General features: G+C 42.1%; 1 protein-coding gene across 4 annotated transcripts in view; it reads right to left on the bottom strand.

Moving 5' to 3' along the window:
* The window catches only part of FGGY (FGGY carbohydrate kinase domain containing), a 504,873-nt gene that overhangs the window by 76,045 nt on the left and 406,570 nt on the right, over nucleotides 1-22,258 (bottom strand). For all 4 annotated transcript variants that reach the window (XM_010859213.1, XM_010859222.1, XM_010859202.1 and 1 more), the window contains one exon: nucleotides 17,576-17,670. In XM_010859213.1, the coding sequence (XP_010857515.1) occupies nucleotides 17,576-17,670 (95 nt within the window). The remainder of the gene's footprint in view (nucleotides 1-17,575; nucleotides 17,671-22,258) is intronic.

Genomic DNA, 22,258 nt, shown 5'->3' with positions numbered 1-22,258 from the left:
AGTTGAGACAGGGAGGGGAAGGAGTAGGATTTGAGGTGGGGTGAGGGGGGTTGCTTGCTTCCCGTTATCTCAGTGGCCTTGTCTCAGAAGGTATCTTCATCCTGAAATTCTCAAACATGATATGCTATAACACTCTATACACAAATGTTCTCTTGCAAAATAGGATACTTTTCCAGGGGCATTTAAAGACTTTAAAACTGTTAGATATAAATAATCAATCTCTGTTGTTACTCTCAGGTTGAATTAGTTTACAGGTTTTATTTTTTTTTTTAAGTGGGAAACAGTATTATCATCTAAGAAGCACTTGATGTTGTTGATTTAAAAAAAAATGAGACTATTAGCCTGAAACATTAAAAAAACAAAAAACAGCTGACAGAGTTGCAGGATGTTGGGCAAAGCATGCTCCCAAGACTCCTGATCAAATTCCTAATAATTTGTTCATAGTTGATGACCCCCATTCCCAGTCAAGTGTGGTCCTTATGTATCGAGCTTTTTCTTCTGTTCCTCATGAACTGGGATGCTTCCCTAGGAGCTGAGTTGATGTCTCTTCTGTCTGTGTTGTTCCTTTCCTTTCACTAGCATCTCTGTCTGAAAAGTCCACTTCCTACTGCTTCTCTGCTCCTCCTAAATTACCATTTCCATTTCAAGCCCTACTTCTTCTACAAAGTCACACTTCTCTTTCCTGCCTGTAGCTGTTACCAGGGAGTAGATCATGTAACAGCACTGTCTGGTTTCAGGTTGCTTCATTTTTATTTTTCTAGCCTGTCAACTCCTTGAAGGTGGGGAACCTGGCCTTGTTTTTCCCCTTTTTCTTTTTTAAAACTGTAAAACATTTGGCCTTCTATCACATAATCCAGTACTTTGACGTCACCAGTAGGAATAGTGTTTGCTTGGGGACAGGAAAACCTGTATTCAAATTTCAGCTTGAATATTAACACCTAGTGTGACCTTGGGTAAGTTCTTTTCACTTTCTGTTTTCTCATTTGTAAAACTGAAGGCAAGAAAATTTGCATATAAATCTATTGTGAGAATTAGGGGAGAAAAGGCTAACTATTGATTCTGCAAGGGAATGTCTACAAGACCAGAGAAATACGAGTTTTGCAAGTAGCTTTCTTATAATTTGCTTTGAAACAGGAAGAAAGTTTGGAAAATCTTGAGTAAACGATATGTCTTAATAAACATAAGCTCCGAGACATACAGACTTAAACTAATGCCACTACTTAATAGCTACGGGATGCTGGGCAAATCGCTTGTCCTTTCTGAGTCTCTATTTCCTCACTTGAGTGATGAGAATAATCACACATGTAATATAATGACTCACTTAGAATGGTCCAGAGTTCTGGTTCAAGAAAGAGGAGTTTCTATTCTTTTCGACTAGACTCTCCCTTGACCTGGGCCCGGTTCTGACCGGTACTCCAGCCGTGTCTCCTGATGGAAGTGGTAAGCTATGCACAGCCACCGTCCTCAATGCCTGACTCAGAGTTTGATTATTCAGAGCTGGGTATTCACTAGAGTTGCTAAGGTCAATTTTCTTGTCTGTTTTATTTAGTCAAAGTAAACTGTTCTTCATGAGAAGCAGCCACTCTTCCTCCCACTGGCCTAGCCCATTCCAACAGGCAGAGAGAAGGGGAAGTGGATTCACCGTAAGGACTGACTCCTCTTAATATTTAAAAGCAACGGTATCATTAGAGTGCAGTCAGGAGACGCGAAGCCACTCTAGGTCATTTAACAGAAAGAACTGAGCGCAAGAAATTGTTTTCACTGACGACAGAGGAAACTAAGAAGCCAAACTGATGATGCCAAAGGAACTCAGAGGTCAGGGATGGCAGAAAGCTGCTATTCCTCTCAGGGGTCAAGAGCTGATGGGAGGCAGTAGTGTGACCAGAGATAGGGGCTAGGGATGTCAGGCTGGAGCTGAAACCAACTAAGGGCTGAGTGCTCAGCACTGGGACCTGAAGGGGAAGGCTGGAAGCTGGAATCACAAAGGAGATGCAGCTGCTGCTGCTGCTGAAGTAAAAGAGAGCAATGACCTGACTTCTCCCTGTTTCCTGCATACCAATCTCCATCACTATCTCCCATTAACCAAATACTAAAACTAAACCAAAAACAGTGCTAAATACTACTTAATGGCCAGTTGCAAGAGAGTCCAGGAAATGTAATGCACAGGTAGTAAAAAGCTACCTGAGAGCAAACAGGAGGTAAATGAGTGGCCCAGCCGTCTTTTAATAATGTACTTAAAGAGCGATAACAACATGTAATTTACAGTCAGCTAATAAGGAGAGGTATCATAAACATTTCTCTAACTTTGTAGAATTCTCACTGAAAGTTTATTCATACCAGCCACTGTGCTAAATACTTTCTACATATTATCTCATTTAATCTTCACGGCACTCTTTTTGAGGCAGGCGCTTTAAACAGTCTCATTTGTACAGTGAGAACACCAGTTTTGACAGGAGAGGTAAAGGGATTGACCTAACGTACAGCTTTAGCATCTGAACTCAGGACTGGAGCCCAGACTTCTGTGACATCTGAGTCTGTGCTCTGAACTATGGGCCTATTTATTGCTTATAATATGAATCATACTTCTAACAGTAAAAGGGAGGGTACTAGATAAGCTGAACATGAAACGTCTTATAATTACTGGGAGGATATTTTGAAGACCTACACTTCTAGGGCTGAAAGCCTAGAACACTCTGTGAACATTAAATCTGCCCTTTAAAAAAAAATAGAGGTTAAGAAAAAATATATCACCTAATGCAGTTTATAAAAGTCCATGGTGTTCCCTCTTGAAGGCAACAGTGTATTTTTGCTAGGAGGATGCCAAGTTCACTGGCCTCTGTAGGCTTGCTGTTTACTGACATCTGATAGGCTTCAACATCTGTTGCCCTTCTCGATTGATGGCTGCTTCATTTTAGCACGTCCCTGATGCCAGGCTGGTAAAAGCTTTAGTACTGAGGTCTTCTAAGATACTCCTAGGTCAGTGACACAGCTCTGTTTGTGAAGTTGGCTGAGGGAAGGAATATTCAGGGAAGAGTGGTAAGGGACACGCCATCCATCTACCATGCTGGGTATTCAGTTTTACCCTTGGGTCAAGCGACAGCTCCACAAAGTTATAAACCTGGGCAATTCTTAAGTTCAAGTCAAGTTTCAATGTTCTGCTCTGGACTCTTAACAACTTAATATAGGATGAATTCTTCTGCTGCTTCTGTAAAGTTTCAAAGAAGGATTTCTCAGTTTGTTTTTAAAGAAATGGCAACTTTGGAATTTGATAGCAGGGAAGACATAGTCTCTTTTGGAGAATGGGTGTATACTTCCTTGACTCCGTGGACACTATCTGACTTGACCTATTTCCCAGTTCTGTGTTGGCTGCTGGGAAGCTCCAAGTAATCCCCTTATTTCAGGGTCAGAGACCCACAGGCCAAATCTGCCCCATAAATCTGCTTGGTCTGGCACTCACCAAAGCAGGGTTAAAACAACCTGAATGGCAATGTCCTTAGGCAAGAGTATACATTCTCCAACCTGCAGAAGAAATCATCTTGGCCTTTGCTAGTATTGTCCCAAGTTTATACAGACTAGTTGGCACCTGAAGGCATACATATTTGAGGATCCCCTAGTCTAAGTAGTTGGGGTATTCTCTTTCTACATAGCTTCTAACTTGTGTTTTATTTTGCTTAGTTTTATTCTGCTTAGCCCTTTATTATAAGCTTGCTCAAATCCTTTATGGAAGAGGAGTATGAATGATAAATACACTGTTTTCTTCCCAAAGCAAAACTGCCAAGATGAGTTCAAGTAGCTGCATCCATTGCATCCAAGGGATGATCATTTCAGGGGGTCTCTTTGGCCTGCCCCATCTGTTAAAGGGAATCCTGTTGTTCCTTCAAGCGGGAGAAAAGATTTCTTCCTCATTAGCAAGTGAGGGGCCTGGACATAATCAAGTGACATCTTCCCTACTTCTAGCATATAATATGTAAATTGAGCTCCAGGTGCTCTCTGAAGCACTGGGCAGCAAGGGAGATGCAGAGGGTAAGCCTAGAGTTAGACAGCTAAACAGGAACCCTCCTCCCTGCACCAGCCATCCATGTGACCTTAGGAGCTCATCAGCATCTTGATGCCTCCATTTCCTGCTTTATAAAGTGGGATGATGTTACTACCTACTTGACTGGGTTTTAGGTAAAGATTAAATCAATACAGGAAATAATAACAGTATTTTTGTGTATGCAGAGTATTGTGCTAAATGTGCTTTCATTCACAGAATATTTGCAGTTATTCAGTGGGGTCAGTTAATATGGCACAGAGGCTGAGAGAAATGAAGTATCTTGCCCGTCGGGATGGTTCACCCAGCTAGCAAGTCAAGGAGATGCCATCACCTTGAGTGGAATAAGGTGACTTACACTTTTTACTGCCCCATTTGATTTCCTCTTATCTTGCCCACAACAAGTGTAGCTCATTTGCCCTCTTCCACTCCCCAGACTTGGCAGGCAGTTGCCATAACACAACTGAACTCCATCAGTTATTACTATTTACTGTGTGGAATTAAAGTGGAGAGAGATTTGTGTAGGACTGAAGTATATGCTCCTTCCTCTACTTCCAGAGAAGAGACTCCAATGCAAAGATTAAAAGCCAGCCTGGGTCACATGCCCCTCCAAACAGAGTTCCAGCTCTAGAGTAACTAATGCTCTATGGCCTGGTTCAAATGTCCCCTTCTCAGAAGGACACTCATAGCCCTAAGGCAATGGAAGACACTCCTTCGTGGTACTCCACTATCCAAGTATAGTTAAGTAATAGCCAACATTAAATAGACAGGATTCTGCTTTGTTGCTGTTTAGTTGCTAAGTAGTGACTGACTGTTTTGTGACTCCATGGATTATAGCCCACCAGGCTCCTCCGACCATAGGATTTCCCAGGCAAGAATACTGGAGTGGGTTGCCATTTCCTTCTCCAGGGGATCTTCCCAACCCAGGGATCAAACCCACATCTCCTGACTTGGCAGATGGATTCCTTACCGCTGAGCCACCTTGAAGGCCTGTTCTACCCTTACAGGTACTCATGTGTTTGCCTCTTACAACACAAACTGTGAGATAGCATATCATGATGCAGATATTATGGTTAGGCTTACAGATGAGGGCTCTGAGGCACAGAGAAATTAAGTAAGTCACCCAAGGTAAGTGGCAGAGTCATGATTTGAGCCCAAGCCAAGGCCCACTGATCCTTGCCATTACACTTAGTGCTGACTTTTTCATAACTGTATCTATCTGCCTGTGTCCATCTTTTCCCCCCGAGATTGGAACCCCATGGGTCCTGAGATGTGTTTAATTCTTCTTTGTCCTGCTACCATCTGGGACTGTCCCTGACACATGGCAGCCTTCCTCTGATGAGCTCTAGGTCAAACAATGAAGCAGGGAGCCTCAGCACCTGGTTGAATCAGGCCCAGACACATGCCTTTTCCAGATCCAGCCCACTGTTATCTGACAGCCCAGCTATCACAGCCCACCCTATCTCCAGCAGCAGAGGGAGAGCAGAAAATGCATCCTGACATCACAGGAAGGACCCAAATAAAAGGTGCATTAATGGGGGCAAGAACAAGCCAGCAGAGTGATTAATTTGGCCTCCTCTTCAATATTATGTTTACACAAGTTGATTATATAGCACTTAATTACTAATTTGCCCTACTTAAACCAAGAGTGCTTTTAATTTTTAATGAGATAAGGGAATGAGATGCCTTCACTTAGTAAGGAGCAGCTATTTTATTTCCTTCGCTTGTTTTGCCCAGCCAATTAATAACATTTCTAAGGAAATGTATCCCTTGCATGAATTCTTTCTCCTCATCTTCTTTCCAAACTCCCAGATTAAAAAAGAGATAGAAACAGACAAGAGGTCCTTAGAAACAAACTGACTTCACCTTCTGATCTGGCTGGCTGGGTTGGGAAAGGCCTTATAAAACTGAGTGACATGGGATCCATAAATGGTTCTTTTTTTTGGGAGTTGGGGTGTGTCTATTCCCAGAAACCATGACTTGGTTGTTACCGACACCAGAACACGGCTCTGGACCTCCAAACAAGGCAATCCCACCAGAATTCTGCATTGTTTCCTAAGTATTAATGTCAGATAATTTTAAGCGTGGTCCTAGGGCAGCCCATAGGAAGAGCATGGGTTCTGGAGTCAGCTCTGGATTTGATCACCACCTCTGCTTACTTGTTAGATGATGTATTTAAACTTTCTGAGCCTCAGTTTCCTATCTGTAATGGTGAGGTGAATCACCTATTTTCAAGAAATAAATGTCATCTCCAGTACCTTAGCACACTGCCTATCTCAGAAGAGGCACAGACAGTTTTCCTATCTTTAGTGGAAGGTAAGGGAGGAAAATAAAGGCAGATATAAGGGGGTTCTCTCTGTCATCTGCAGAGCTGGCAGATCTGATCAGGGCTACTTAAAGGGGCTGTCCATGACATAATGACAAAAAGAGTTGCGGCAGAAAGTAAACACACTGATTCTTTCACTGAGAATACTGTGCTATGAACAAAAGGTCATAATTGAGTTACATTCTGATGCAAGTGCTTTATCTCATCGCAAATCTGTAACAAACCATTCACAGATTGGCCTCTGGTCTGCAGACAGACCTGCCCAGCCCAGTCTGGATGACTGCAGAGGATGGCGGTATATGCTCCTGAACACTCTCTCCCACCCTCCTCTGGGCTGAGCCAGGCTCATGTGTATGGACCATATTAACAAGCTTCCTTGACCTCTGACTTTGACTGCACCCAATGGAAGCCTGACAGCCAATCAGTGAGAGGGAAGAGAGGAGTCAATAATCCAGCTCTTCACTTCCAAGGTCACGGGCAAGACAGCTGACTTGGTAGCTTCCATATAGTCCTCTTCTGGGATTCAGAGGTTCTAGGAACTGTGTTCCTCCTTCACCTCTTAAGGTCCAGCTCTTACAGATTCCAGTGTACTACATCGCCCCTTGTGATTTCTCCACAGCCAGTCTACAGTCTGTAAACAGTCCCTCTACTAAACTCCCTACAACTATCCATTTGAGGGTATCTTCTGTGAAGACCCTGACTAACACAGTGACATTTTAATGTATATTCAAATTCTAGTTGTCTAGAGAAGCAGACTCACAGATATAGAGAACATATTTGTGGTTGCCAAGGGGGAGGGGGAGTGAGGCAGAGATGGATTAGGAGTTTGGGATTAGCAGATGCAAACTACACAGGATGCAAAATACACAGGATGGATAAACAACAAGGTCCTGGATAGCCGAGGGAACGATATTCAATATCCTGTGATAAGCCATAATGGAAAAGAATATGAAAAAGAGGGTATACGTAAGTATAACTGAATCATTTTGTTGCACAGCAGAAAATAACACAATACTGTAAATCAGCTATACTTCAATAAAATAAATTTTAAAAAATTTTAAAAAAGTAATGGTAATCACACTCAGCCCCACAGGAGTCCACTTCCAAGTATGATTAAGTTGAACAATCTTCAGCTTTGGAATTCTAGCCTAGGCCTTGGATTCTGGCTCCCACCATTTCTAGCCTTTGACTTTGGTAAGTCACTTAAACCTTCCTACCCTGTTTCTTCATTTGTAAAATTTATGATGATAATAGTATAGGAAATTTCCTTATGAATCACTTTTAACATGATATTAAATTTTTAGATGTTAAAATTTCTTTGATATGTATATGATTAGAGAGATGACATCCAAGTTTCTGTACCCGTAGTACTTTATGGCTCACTGCAAAGTATCAAACATTTCCAATAAGTAACTGTAATAATGATATTTTTCTCTCACATACATCTTGATCATTTGCCTCAATGATGCAATCAGAAGTCTTTCATAGATTTCAGAAAGACCTCTAAATATTCCATGGCTCTGAATCAATCTTCGTCCAGTGGTATCTATGTGCGCATTTATGTGTGTGCACGTGTAGGCATTTTTAAGAACTTTTCCCCAATTACAGACAATTTCTGATTTAACTAAAGGTCTTATCTTCCCTCATGTCTTTTTTGCTTCTATAGCTTAATTTACTGTGTTGAATATTAAATTTATATTGCACAGATCTTCTATTCCTAACATCCTAAAGAGAAAAAAGCCCAACTTATTCATTTCTAATTTATTAGAAATTTCTAATTATTAGAAATTTCTAATTTATCCCAACAAGGAAATTCACCATAAAAAGTAAAAGCATAAATGATAATTAGAATGATGAATTAAGTATGTATAGACATTCATTTCTACAAAATAATCTAATATATTTCTTCAGATTTGTACCAGTATAAAATGTTGTCTTGAACAAAATTAAGTCAAAGAGAAGTAGGTAAACTTTATTTTAGAATTACAGTTCTGAAATCCTCCTAAGCCACTAAAGGACTCAGTAGATATTTGGCTATTGTTTGTTTTTATAAAAGCCCAATTCTTAAGTTCCTGAGTAAAAACTGCAGGAGGAAGGAGATATTTGAAAAAAATGTTTGTTAGCCTAAACCTCTGTGTTAATAACAATACCATAAAAACTGTCTTTTAACTAAAGTTCTTAATTAGTTAAGTGCTTTTTTATATCTATCTCTATAAAAAGTAAATGGACAGGTTATGATTAAATACAAAAAGATAAAACACTACTGGGAACATGGTATGCAGTCTTCTCCAAACAAAAGAAGTAGAAAGCTTCCAAACCAAACAGAGTATGTTTCTTCTTTTTATTTCTACAAGTCATAATCAACAAAGTAGCAATGATAAACAGGGATGCTGATTATTCTATTATCCATTCCACCCTAGAAGGGCAGCTGAGCTGCCACATGGTAATCTCTGCTTTTTCCAAGCAACAGATATAAAAAGCATGGTTTGTTGGAACAAAAAGAACAAGGTTATATGACCTCTCCATGCCTCACTGAAACTCCAAAACTTTGGCCACCTGATGCGAAGAGTTGACTCATTGGAAAAGACTCTGATGCTGGCAGGGATTGGGGGCAGGAGGAGAAGGGGACGACAGAGAATGAGATGGCTGGATGGCATCACTGATTCGATGGACATGAGTCTGAGTGAACTCCGGGAGTTGGTGATGGACAGGGAGGCCTGGCGTGCTGTGATTCATGGGGTCGCAAAGAGTTGGACATGACTGAGCGACTGAACTGATGCCTCACTGTCCCCATCTGCACAGTGGGGACTGTTAACATCCACTGGTTGCTGCAGAGATTCTACGAATGACAAACCAAAGATTCCATGACTGACATAGGATGGAAAGTAACAGGCCTTGATCTAGGATCACCCTATAAAGAGCGGGAGAGTCAAATGTCATATATCTTATATATTGAAATAATCTCTTAAAAACAGAATTCCAATTTTGAGCTATTTTTAAATATTTATTTATTTTTATTGGAGTTGGTGATGGACAGGGAGGCCTGGTGTGCTGCGATTCACGGGGTCGCAAAGAGTCGGACACGACTGAACGACTGAACTGAACTGGACTGATAGTTACTTTACAATGTTGTGTTAAAGTTTCTGCTGTACAGCAAAGTAAATCAGTTATATGTGTACATATATGTTCTCTTTTTTAGATTTCCTTCCCATTTAGGTCACCACAGAGCACTGAGTAGAGGTCCTTGTGCTATACAGTAAGTCTTCATTAGGGGATCTTAGTTCCCCAACCAGGGATCAAACCCATGTCCCCTGAAGTGGAAGCACTGAATCTTAACCACTGGGGAAGTCCCTAATTTTTGACTTTTATATCCATGATGCCATTTTGCAAACCGGATTAGAGTAAGAGATATGTAATTAATCAGGACCTGAATTTGTGGTTGGTTGGTTGTTTTTTTTGAGTAGGAGCAATTTTCAAAAAATATAAGAATGTACTGTTAACCAGGTATGGCAGTAAGTATAAAGAATGTTAAGGGCAATATCACATTCTTAATTTAATCCTTCTTTAAATTAATTACCATTTCAGGATTTTCTGTTGATTTTCTATGAGGCACTCCCATATGGGATAGGACATTGAAAATCCAATCAGAGGCCTGAATCTACTTAATAAGAAACCAGAATCTCATAGCTCTTGAAGCATATGCTTATGCAGCAAAGGGCAAAAGGCTACTAAAGAGAGCTGACAGTATCAGGACCATATGTGAAATGAATGGGATTTTAAGAGGCCTGGGAATGAAAACCAAATGAAACTAAAACTCATACCAAAAGACTCCTTACACACAAGAAATGTGAGCCCTGAAATTTCACTCACTGTTGGTGGGAGTATAAAGTGCTAATATGTATCAAAGTCCTAAAGCTTGGGCAAACTCTTTGACCAAACAACTATACTTCCATAATTTAGTTTCTGGAAATAATTTAGGGTGTGGTGGGCAAATTTTAGCTACAGAGATGTTATTAGTTGCAACATTCCTTAAAACAACAGAGACAACCTAAATATTCAAAACTAGAGGACTGGAAAAAATAAGTCACGGCATTTTCTATGGGGCAAAAAATTATACAGCCTACAAAAATGATAAATATAGATGTTTACTATGTATTTTGGGGTGGGGGAAAAGGTTATAAAACAATATGCATTGTATGAATACATTTCTGCAATCAATAAAAGTACAAAGTAATTTTAAAATATGGACCAAAGGATTAAAAGGACAGAAACCAGAATATAATATAGTGATAGTTTTAGGATAGCAATATCCTATCCTAAAACTTTTCATACTTTTCTTTCAGCTTAACTGAATTTTCTTATTTTTCCCAATGAACACGAATTATTATTACTTGTATTACAGAAAAAGGAAAAAACTCAGCAAATTAATATTGAATGTACCAAGAAATGGGATGGTTTCATATTTCTGAACATCCATTATATAAATCTATCCGTCCTTCCAAACCTCCAGAAAGCAAGATCATGATAATCAACTTTACTTTGCAAAATGTAAAACTGGTATTTATGGTGACAGAAAACCAAACAGAACTAAAAAGCACAGAAAGTTGACTCTCACAAAATAAAGCAGACTGGAGACGTATTGTGTCACATACAAAACCACAGGCTTTGAAGCACATAATAGGTGATGAATATAAACTGGCTCCAAATGAAGTAAAACCTCGCAAAAAAGAACAGAAAGGAGGAGAGGCTTTGGCTAAGTAGTGAGGGTGTTTGCAAGGACTGACCTTGAGGGTAGACCACTGCGGTCAGCGTGGATCGTTTATCCTGTGGGCACACATTACAGAAAGGGTGAGTAATCACCGCTCTCCACTGGCCGCTTACACGTATTGGTCTGCGAGACACAGGAGTCTGTCTGGAACGTGACAAGGAAAGCTGATGGTGGGAACACATGGAGTCAATGGTTTTCAGAGGCAGCAGCCCTCACACCATGGGAGGAAAAGAGGTTTTGATTAATTGGTTGATTCCAAGGGCTTGTTTTCCTTACCCTGAAAGATGGCTGAATTCATTCTGATCTCCTGTCACCGTCTCATTTTGCTGATTTTTGCTTTAGAGGCTTCTCTCTACTGCTTACCCGCCTCCTCCTGAGGTGGGGAGGGTGGGTGTCAAGATAAATAGCACTGTTAGAATTAAAGCTTATTTTATATAAATAGTCTTGGGGAAAAAAAACTGCCTTATAAGATAAGAAATTACAGGAAGCTAATGACTTCTGCAGAGGGCCTGAAGGAAGCAGAAAGTGGAAAGCCATGTTGTATTTCTGCCTCTTTGCCATTGGACTGAGTTTTTCTCTCATGGCATCATGAACCCGGTTTCTTGTTTTATGTGTCCTTTGCATTTCTCAGAACTTCTCTATTGTCTGTGCTTAGAAAATGGAAGTGTGCTGATAGCTCATAAAGTTATTTTTTCTAGTTTGTTAATTTTCCAGGACCTAGGAGCCTACAGAATTGTTATGGGATGCTCCCAACTTCTAATTGTGATTATTTGCATTCCAGGACATTCAGAATTAGAGAGGATCACTTTGAAGTGCACTGATGGACAGAGGAGCAGTGGGTGACCTTCTAGGGATGGGGGAGAGGTCAGATAGAAAGATCATAGATGCCAAGACTGCCTGTATTCCATGTTTTTATGACTATAAGGAGGGAGGAAGGCTGGGCGTTTGTGGGCTGGGGGTTGGGGACCCCTGCTTTAAGATATTATTATTCTATTGTTTAATGTGGCTGGATGGCTATATCAATACCCTTTGTGAGACCCTAATTTGAAAAGGGAAGAGTAGGAAGACTCTGCAGAAGAATTGATGCTTCTGAACTGTGGCATTGGAGAAGACTCTTGGGAGTCCCTTGGACTATAAGGAAATCAAACCAGTCAACCTTAAAGGAAATCCACCCTGAATGTTCATTGGAAGGACTGATGCTGAAGCTGAAGCTCCAATACTTTGGCCACGTGATGCGAAGAACTGACTCATTGGAAAAGACCCTGATGCTGGGAAAGATTGAAGGCAGGAGGAGAAGGGGACAACAGAGGATGAGATGGTTGGATGTCATCACTGACTCGATGGACATGAGTTTGAACAAGCTCCAGGAGTTGGTGACCAACAGGGAGGCCTGGCATGCTGCAGTCCATAGGGTTGTAAAGAGTTGGACACAACTGAGCGACTGAACTGAACTGGGGAAGACTTTAGCCGTCTAAAGGGAGGGCAGACAAGGGCAGGGGAAGAAAGGAAGACTCTGAGGATGAGAATATGAATGGATAAATAAACAAAGGGTGGAAGTAGGAACTGTCTGTGGAGTGCAAAATTTGAATAGCAATGGACCTTGTAACTTGAGTAATCTCTCTCATTAATAACCCATCAGAAAATTCCATCCACTATCCCTTTCCCTCCAGCTGATACACTTTCCCCAGAATTGAAATATATAGAAGTGTGCAATAGCTATAAGTAAAATTCACAACTCTAAGTTCTTCTGATCTGTTTGTACTGGCAAAGGAAGGCATAGCACTCTATCCCTGGCTGATGTCATCCATTCATGGGCCTAAGAATTTGGGAAATTCTGTCTCCCCAGGCACGTAGTCTGGGTCTTTTGGAGTCTTCTTATCCTTTCCTTCATCTGAAGGAGATGCCACTGGCTAAACATATGAAAGTCAGCCCATCTAGATAAGAAGTGAAATTCTTTATCCAGCTACCATATGTGTAGCCTATGAGAAGACAAAACATATGGCCCATGGGAATCACTGAGTTGCTGGCAAGCTTTGCTCAGCTTTCTTAAAGGAAGGGGTAGCAGGCATCCTGAAGATCAAGTTAGGACCTATGAAGTTCAGGTTTGAAGTTTGAAGTTCAGGTTGAAGAATATGAATCACAGGGAGGAAGTTATTCTGTTTCACCTCAACCTGCCAGAGTCCTGATCTGGTCCCCAGACCTGGGGCACAGAGGTTTGCATCTCTTCTTTAGAGAGAGATGAATGAATCCAAGTGTACGTGTATTTACATTTCCAAACATAATCATTATAACAATGTTGATAATTATACCTGGGCTTCATGGAGGTTCATGGAATCAAGACTGCTGGGAGAAATATCAATAACCTCAGATATGCAGATGACACCATGCTTATGGCAGAAAGCAAAGAACTAAAGAGCTCTTAATGAAAGTGAAAGAGGAGAGTGAAAAAGTTGGCTTAAAACTCAACATTCAGAAAACCAAGATCATGGCATCTGGTCCCATCACTTCACGGCAAATAGATGGTGAAACAATGGAAACAGTGACAGACTTTATTTTGGGGGGCTCCAAAATCACTGCAGATGGTAACTGAAGCCATGAAATTAAAAGATGCTTGCTCCTTGGAAGAAAAGTTATGACCAACCTAGATAGCATACTAAAAAGCAGAGACATTACCTTGTCAACAAAGGTCCGTCTAGTCAAAGCTGTGGTTTTTCCAGTAGTCATGTATGTATGTGAGAGTTGGACTATAAAGAAAGCTGAGCACTGAAGAAGTGATGCTTTTGAATTGTGGTTTGGAGAAGGCTCTTGAGAGTCCCTTGGACTGCAAGGAGAACCAACCAGTCAATGCTAAAGGAAATCAATCCTAAATATTCATTGGAAGGACTGATGCTGAAGCTGAAACTCCAGTAGTTTGGTCACTGGATGTGAAGAACTGACTCATTTGAAAAGACCCTGATGCTAGGAAAGATTGAAAGCAGGAGAAGAAGGGGATGACATGATGAGATGGTTGGATGGCATCACCGACTCAATGTAGATAAGTTTGTGTAAACTCTGGGAGTTGGTAATTGACAGGGAGGCCTGGCATGCAGCAGTCCATGGGGTCGCAAAAGAGTTGGACGCAACTGAACTGAACTTCATGGAGGTCACTGAACCTTTCAAAGGCGCTATCTCAGCAGTCCCACAGGTGTGGCAATTCTTAATTAAACATTTTTTTAAAAGGAAATAAACAAATGAAACAAGCACCTGGAGAGGTCAAGTGACACTGCTTGAAGATGTATAACAACCACACACAGAAGTCAAGACCACATGGGTTCTCTCTGGCATGTGATGGCAGGTAAGATTCAGGTCTCTTGCACCTGCGGGCTTTCTTTACTAGATTATAGTGTCTCCTAAAAATAATCAGGAGAGGCACTTAATTTTGTGGGTTGAACAGGGGATGGGAGCTCGTCTTTAAAATGTGGTAAGCCTTGCAGTTGCTACTCAAGTCACTGATTCCAACATTCAATCTACCTTATCTTAGATACTTTTCTGGAAGACTAAGGGAGAATATTATGTAGTGAAGAAGAAGTCAGAAGGGATGAGGCTCAGTTTCCATCTAGGAGAAGATGTGAGTGGAATATTCTCAGAGTTAGAAACTCCAAATATGACTAAAATATCAACGAGGAGCTATAAGTCATGGTATGAAGAATTGGACAGAACAGTCAGATCATGTCACACTACTCTGTTTTGGCTGTAGACAATCTCCTTGTGACCAATGACATTCCTTTGCAGAAAATTCACCCTTGAACATATAAGAAGCCAAAAAACATTTTTCAAGAAAAAAGAAAAATATAAATAAAAACAGAAAGAAAATCGGCAGAGGATATATATGACCTTGATTTCAATTTTGCTTTTGTCCCTTATTAACTGTAGCCTTGGGCAAATTTCTTAAAACATCTCTGAGCCTGGTTTTCTTCATATATAACACAGGAATAAAAAGTCCTACCTGGAGACTGTCAAGATTAAATGAGGTGTCTTCATCTGCTCGGGCTGACATCACGAAATACCAGATTGAGTGTTTAAACAACATAAATCTATTTTCTCAAGGTGCCAATATCAAGGTGCCAGCAGGGTTGGTTCTGGTTTGCAGATGGCTACCTTTGGGCTGTGTCCTCACATAACACAGAGAAAGCAAGGTCCAGTATTCTTCTTAGAAGGGCACTAATCTCACCATAGAGGTCCCACCCTCATGACCTCACCTAATCCAAATTACCTCCCAGAGGCCACATCTCTAAATATTATCATGCTGCAGGATTCAGGATTCAACATTTGAATTTTAAGGGAAAAGAAACTTCCAGTTCATAATATGAATTAACCTATGCAGAGCCTTAGTAAGCATCTCTACCGCTTTGTTTTAGCAATTATGCTTCATCCCAGGGAGGGCGAGGCAGCTAGTTCTGAGAACATCTTCATCAATCAATACATTAAAATAAGTCACTGACATTTCAACAATAAATACCTCCATGTGACGTTTCTGACAGTTACCAGAAAATCCAGAAAAATGTTGAAAATTCAACTCTCCCATCTTTGTATAAAAACTCCAGTTAAAATCCACAAGCATAAGACTGATCTATACATCAGTGTCTCTTTTGCTGTCTCGTACACAGGGTTATTGTTACCATCTTTCTAAATTCCATATATATGCGTTAGTATACTGTATTGGTGTTTTTCTTTCTGGCTTACTTCACTCTGTATGATAGGTTCCAGTTTCATCCATCTCATATGGACTCTGTGGGAGAGGGAGAGGGTGGGGAGATTTGGGAGAATGGCATTGAAACATGTATAATATCATGTATGAAATGAGTCGCCAGTCCAGGTTCGATGCACGATACTGGATGCTTGGGGATGGTGCACTGGGACGACCCAGAGGGAGGCTATGGGGAAGGAGGAGGGAGGAGGGTTCAGGATGGGGAACACAGGTATACCTGTGGCGGATTCATTTCGATATTTGGCAAAACTAATACAATATTGTAAAGTTTAAAAATAAAATAAAATTAAAAAAAAAAATCCACAAGCAGTCATGAATGGGTTCAATTCTTTGGAAGAGATAGTTCATAAGCATCAGCTTGAGAGGCTTGGACAGGGTGCAGGGCATTACACTTTCAAAGTGTTGGAATGAGACCCTTGCATGTGACCATTTCCAATATGTACCCTTAAATTCTGTAATCTTTCTGGATCTCTGTTGCCCATGTGGGTTGTGAGAGGTACCAGGAAGATTATACGAAAAGCACCTAGAATAGTTCTTGGTACAAAAGAAGGTTACAATAAATAAAGCTCTCATTATTGAGCTACTAATGGAAAACCTGGCTTCTAGTCCCAACCTTGAGACCGTGGGCAAGTCACTTAAGCTCTCTGATGCTCAGCTGAACAAATACTTCTTCAACTTTCAGTTACAGCTTCGGAGCCAGACTTCTTGGTTTTGGCATTTACTAGCTGTTTCAACATAAGCCAAGTTATTTAACTTCTTTTGCCTCAGACTCATCAACTATAAAAGGGGGATAATAGAGCTGTTGTGGGACTGAATGTACATTCCTGATTCAGAGAAAGAACTCATGTGCTCCTGATTGTTATTATAGATAAAGAAACAGAGTGAACAGCAGATCACAGAACTTGTAGGAAGTCAAGTGAGGGCTGACTGCAGAGCTTGTGCTCTGAGCCCTAATCCATATGGTTTCTCTACCTTTTTGTAAACCTATTGTTAGCCTTATTATTTTACAACTCAAAATCTCTCCATAAAACCCATGTGTGAAATGTCTTTTGCAATTTGGTGGGAGGAAAAGCTTTGTCTCCCAAAGAGACTAATATGCTTCCTCTTTTTGAAAATAAGAATTATGCAACTTATCATGTGTTCTTTTTTGTCTTGGCTGCCAGGAAGCTCAGAGTCAAATTGTGTGCTCCATCATCACCAGCAAGTTGTTTCCTTCTTCCTGTATCTCTGTTCCTTATTTTTTTCTTTTAATTCCCTTTTACAAACATTTTCATTTGTGTCTCTTGTTGAAAGAGGCCTTGGAGGTATTTAAAAAGTGGTAGGTGGAGATGAAGGAAGCAAATAAAAATCAGAAATTCACATGAAAAATTTAAGTTTTCTACCTTACCTGTTTCACTTGCTAAAAGAAAAAAAAATGGGGAAATTTAGATGAAATCATGTAAGAGCTATTTTAAAGGAGAAAAAAAAAAAAAAAAAGAAAGCCAATAGAAGAACAGAACGACTGACAGTAACGAAGGCCAAGTCAAATGAAAACTGCAATAAACACGTCTGAAGCTAGAAGTGTTTGTGCTTTCCCTGGCTGGAACCTATCATTTCTTAATTATATCCTGTGTGTGTTTTGCAAGACATGAGCTGCTGTCAAGACGAAGGACAGCCCCAGACAGGGGCGGGGCCACGGCCCACCCCTTGGTCCTCACATACCTGTACAGAAGCGAAATCCCCCGAGGCACAGGCCCCCAGAACAGCAGCGCCCACAAGTACAGACTCCACCTCTTTCGACAGGACCACAGGCAAGCCTGCGCAGAACAAGGCCACACCTTGGTTAGGGAGCAGGGCCAGGGGAGCCAGTCAGCAGCCCGGGCAGCACAAACACCTGATGTAGAGGCAGCGGCAGGGCTCCCTCCCTGCCCCCTGCAGTTCCAGTTCTGTAGGATTACCTGCCTGCCAGTACCATAGACAAGGGTCCCTTGGGAACCAATACACACACACACACACACACACACACACACACACACACACACACACACACACACACACACCTCAACTCAGGAGACCTTTCTGCCTAGGGTTTCTAGGCTTCTGCTAGCTGCTACCTGCCATTTCGAGTAGTTTTCTACAAACTTTTCTGAAGTGCTCTACTGAGCCTATGGTAGACAGAGATGAATCTGACTTCTCTGCTACTCAGGTCTCAAAGGGGAGATGGATGAGAAAGAGACAGAGGCCTCACATGGGGTTCAGTCTATAACTGAGATGCACTAAGAAAAGGGAAGTGTGACAGAGGGTGTGATGAACCTTGGAGGGGGGGGGTGCTCCTACATCTCTCAGAGTGCAAGCGAAAGCCCTTACCAAGGCTGACAAGGCACTCCAGGACCAGGGCTACTTCTCCCACCCTGACTGGCTCCTCCTCTCCTCCAGGCCGCATGATCCTGTCACCTTGCTCTTTCCTGAATCAGCTTCAGGCCTTGCCTGTGCTGTTCCTCCTGTCTGGGTCACTTCCTTCAGGATGTCCCTGGGGCAACTCCTTCCTGCAAGTTTGTGCAAACATGTCTTCCCATTGTGGCTTTCCTGGCCATCCGAAGGAAAATGACAACTTACCCACAACATCCCTTATCCCCCTTGACTTCCTCAATGCCCTCCAACACTGTATTATTACTTCTCTGGTTTTCTGTCTTGTCTGCTAGAACACAAGCTCCATGAGGGCAGAGGCTTTATTTTGTCCACTGCTGAATCCCTAGAATTGAGACTGGTATTGAGCACATGTAAGTGCTTATATGATGAACGAATAAATTTTTGAGATGGGGAAGGGGGTCAGAGCAGTGGAGCTCAGGATTCAATAAGACTATGAAGGATGAGTAGGGGTCCACCAGGTAGGGAGGAACACTCCTAGCTCAAAGTGGACTTAAGATGAATAGGAATAATTTAGAATTCTTAGTATTTTATATGTGTGCATATGAAAAAAAATACATAAAATATAAATATTTTTGATAATCAGGAGATGGCAGCAAACTCCACAGAGGTAAGCTCTGTGGCCAGACCTGTAGGATCTTCCTTTACTCAAGACATTGTTTTTCCAAAGACTGGATTTTTCTTCCTGTCTTTTCTGGGGAAGACTTCCTGGACATAGCCTCCTCTGCCCTCCCACCATCTCCTAACTCATCATCCCACTCCAAGGTTGGGGCCCTTTCCCCAGCTACCCTTGATGAAGGGAACAGGGGACAGAATTCTCACACATATCCCAGCAGACTTAGGAATACCAGCACCATCCACAGGGGCAGTGCTGGAGACTTTGCTGATAAGATGGGGTGGGGTCTCTGGGAGAAGCTCAACCTGGTTCCACTAGCCCTGTGTTCTTCAGCAAGTCATTTATACACTTTTAGCCTCAGTTTCCCCCTGTGTAAAACGGGGATAATAACAGGTTTGCTGGAATTTAATGGGAAAGGGTACGTGCAGGGCTCAACACAATCCCTTTCAGAATGGTGGTGTTAGGATGAATCTCAATGAGGGGTAAGGGCCTTCTAGGTGCACTTCACCTGGGCTGGAAAGTGGACCAGTGGGGAAAGAATGGGGGAGATGCCCATCAGTCGTCCAGAAGGCAGGAGAGACACCAGGCCACGTGGGAGGGCTATGTGGGCCACACGTGGAGAGAGCATGACAAGCCTTTGCAGAGTCTGGGGATCGTGGGGATGGGAATGTGATCTTGACCATCCCATGGGCTTTGGACTTATCACATGACATCATCCCACATGCTGCTTGCCTCCTAGCCTTTCTTTCCCTGTTAAAGCCTCACTGGTCTGAGCAAAGAAGAACTGCTCACGGCCCCTGTCCTCGGGAATGGGACTCCAGGGGGAGCTGGGTGGATCCCCTCTCAGCTCTCCAGTTGCAGCCCAAAGTACTCTGGAGTCAGGCTGCCAGGGTTTGAATTTTGGCTTCCTCCCTGTCTTAGCTGTGTGACCCTAGGTGAGTTATTTAACCTCTCTGTGCCTGTTTTCCCAGCTGCAAAATGAGGTTGAAATTCCACTGATCTCACAGAGTTGTTGTGAGAATTTACAAGCTTATTTGAGCATTTTTAATACTGTTTCGGAACATTCTCATAAAAAATTGACCCAACTTCTATACTTTAAAAAAAAAAAAGTGATATTGTAAATAAGGCACTTAAAAGAGTTTGTGGCTTGGAGAAAGCACTAAACTGGGCTTCCCAGGTGGCACTAGTGGCAAAGAACCCGCCTGCCAATGCAGGAGACACAAGAGATGAGGGTTTGATGCCTGGATTTGGAAGATCCCCTGGAGAAGGGCATGGCAACCCATTCCATTATTCTTGCCTGGAAAATCCCAAATTCTTCATGTTTATCCGATTTGGGTCCTGGGACACTGACCTGTATGGACCATGTCTGCAGGCCCCCTGCCCTCTGATCACATCCTTGACTGAGCTCATCTGCAGTCAGGCGGCCCTTCTTCACGCAGCCCCTCAGCCCCAGGTGGGTTACCTCCCGCCCTGGCCCCTGGAAGCCTCGGGGTAGTTAGACTGTGAGTAGATTCATGGTACTGCCTGGTGGCCGGGGTTTCCCTCAAACCTGCCCATGCCTCTAAACAGACCCTTTACTGGACGTATCTCCAGTTAATCCAATGTGAGTGTGTCATCTGCTCTCTGCTTGGATCTGACTCATACTGACACCAACGTCCTCTGGGTCTCCCTATCCTCTCTGGAGAGTGGTCAGAGCACAAGAACACTTTTTCTGTTTGTAATGAGCCTCTTGGCAGGACAAGACTGTTCTTCTTTACATGCCCGTGCCAAACTCAGAGAATGAATACATGAAAGAGTAAATGACTGAATAATGAATAAGACAGGCACAGGGAAACCCCTACTGAAATGGCCAGAATTTTTCAAAACAAAATTTAGGAGGAACATTTAGTCCCGAGTCAGTGAGAGAAACCTATAATTACTCAGTACACACCAAGTATTTCTTGAAACCACAGTTAACTATATGCCCAGGGTACAACAAGATTCTTCTTCCTCACGTAGAGGACATTTCTCAAGTTGGCAAAATCCTGCTCTCCCTGCTCTCCCTGCATGGAGCAGGCAGGAGCAGACTGTTCCCCAAATGGCAAAGACTTGCTTACAAAATATTTAACTTCTTTTTTTCTAAAATGCACCTCCATCTTTTCGGCGTGGGGCTGCCTGAAGGGAAGAAGTGAACTAACATTCATTGAACACTTATCTTAAGCTAAGCACAGAGATTGGTGCACACAAACTCATGAGTATTTATTCCTCGGCATGCTCTCTATGAGGGAAAGAATATTATTTCTACCTTTCAGAAGGGGGAAATGAGGCTGAGTGGTAAAGCAATTTGCCTAAAGTCACAGAGCTAGTGCTCTGCTCCATTATTCCATACTATCTCCAATGAATCTGCCAAATTCCATTATGTTTTCACATGTATTCCTGAGACCCATGTATCAGGTCTATGGTTCTTTCTATAGCTTTGTTTGCAGGAAAACTAGAGCAATTACAATTTTCAAGGCACCAAACACTCTACCTATACACCCACAGCTTGTGTACCCGTCTTTTACAGAAACAAATGCAAATGTGTTCTTTTTGCAGAGTGCTGGGTGAAGGAGAGGAAGAAGGCAGCTTTGCCTGGAATGTGAACTATTTTATCTGATGCATTAATGAGTCTAGCAGAACCCAAAGCATTTCAAGGCAGATGCACTTTGCCATCACTTGTCAATCACAGGCTTCCCCAGGCAGAGGCATTTCAGGCCAAAGAAAAGATCCCTTTGTTCAAAACTGTAACTGGTCCACAGTCAGAGACAAAGGGTCCAGTTTCAATCGGAATCCAAATAACGATTAACAGCCTTTTCATTTGACAGCCTAAAGCAGAACAGTTTCCAAAGTAGAACTTTCTATGAAGCCACTGCACCCCTTTCTTCTGAGTCAGCTCAGTGGTGTGAGGCCTGGAAGAGAACTCACTTTCCTAAAGGCTGGAGCCACAGTGCAGAGTCAGGGCCGGCTGCCCTGCTCTCGGGCCATTGTTTCCTATTCCCTTGGGTGATGTGTCAGCCAGGGTTGATTCTATCTCCCTCCCTAGATCCAGGTAGGAAGTCTTGGTGGCTCTTTGGAGGCTGGATGTTGGAAAGTCACTCACAGATCAGATCTGAAGTATGAATTGTATTTGAACAAGCTAGTTATGGCTTTTCTCTTAGGGAAAATTATAAGGTAATCTGGGCTCCTCTTTTACGTCTTCTTTTCTGCCTCCATATGGCCCATTTCCATAGGTTTTGGACACTTTAGGAAAGGGGGATTCATCATTAAATGGTTATAAACTGGGCAGAAAAGTTAAGAAACCTGGGTCAGCAGCATAGTGTAGAGGACATTAGGTCTGGACACAC

The sequence above is a fragment of the Bison bison genome, unplaced genomic scaffold (genome assembly GCF_000754665.1).
Source record: "Bison bison bison isolate TAMUID 2011002044 unplaced genomic scaffold, Bison_UMD1.0 scf7180017856337, whole genome shotgun sequence".
Taxonomy (NCBI): domain Eukaryota; kingdom Metazoa; phylum Chordata; class Mammalia; order Artiodactyla; family Bovidae; genus Bison; species Bison bison.
The sequence above is the reverse complement of the archived record's forward strand: the minus strand, read 5'-3'. Positions and strand labels throughout refer to the sequence as shown.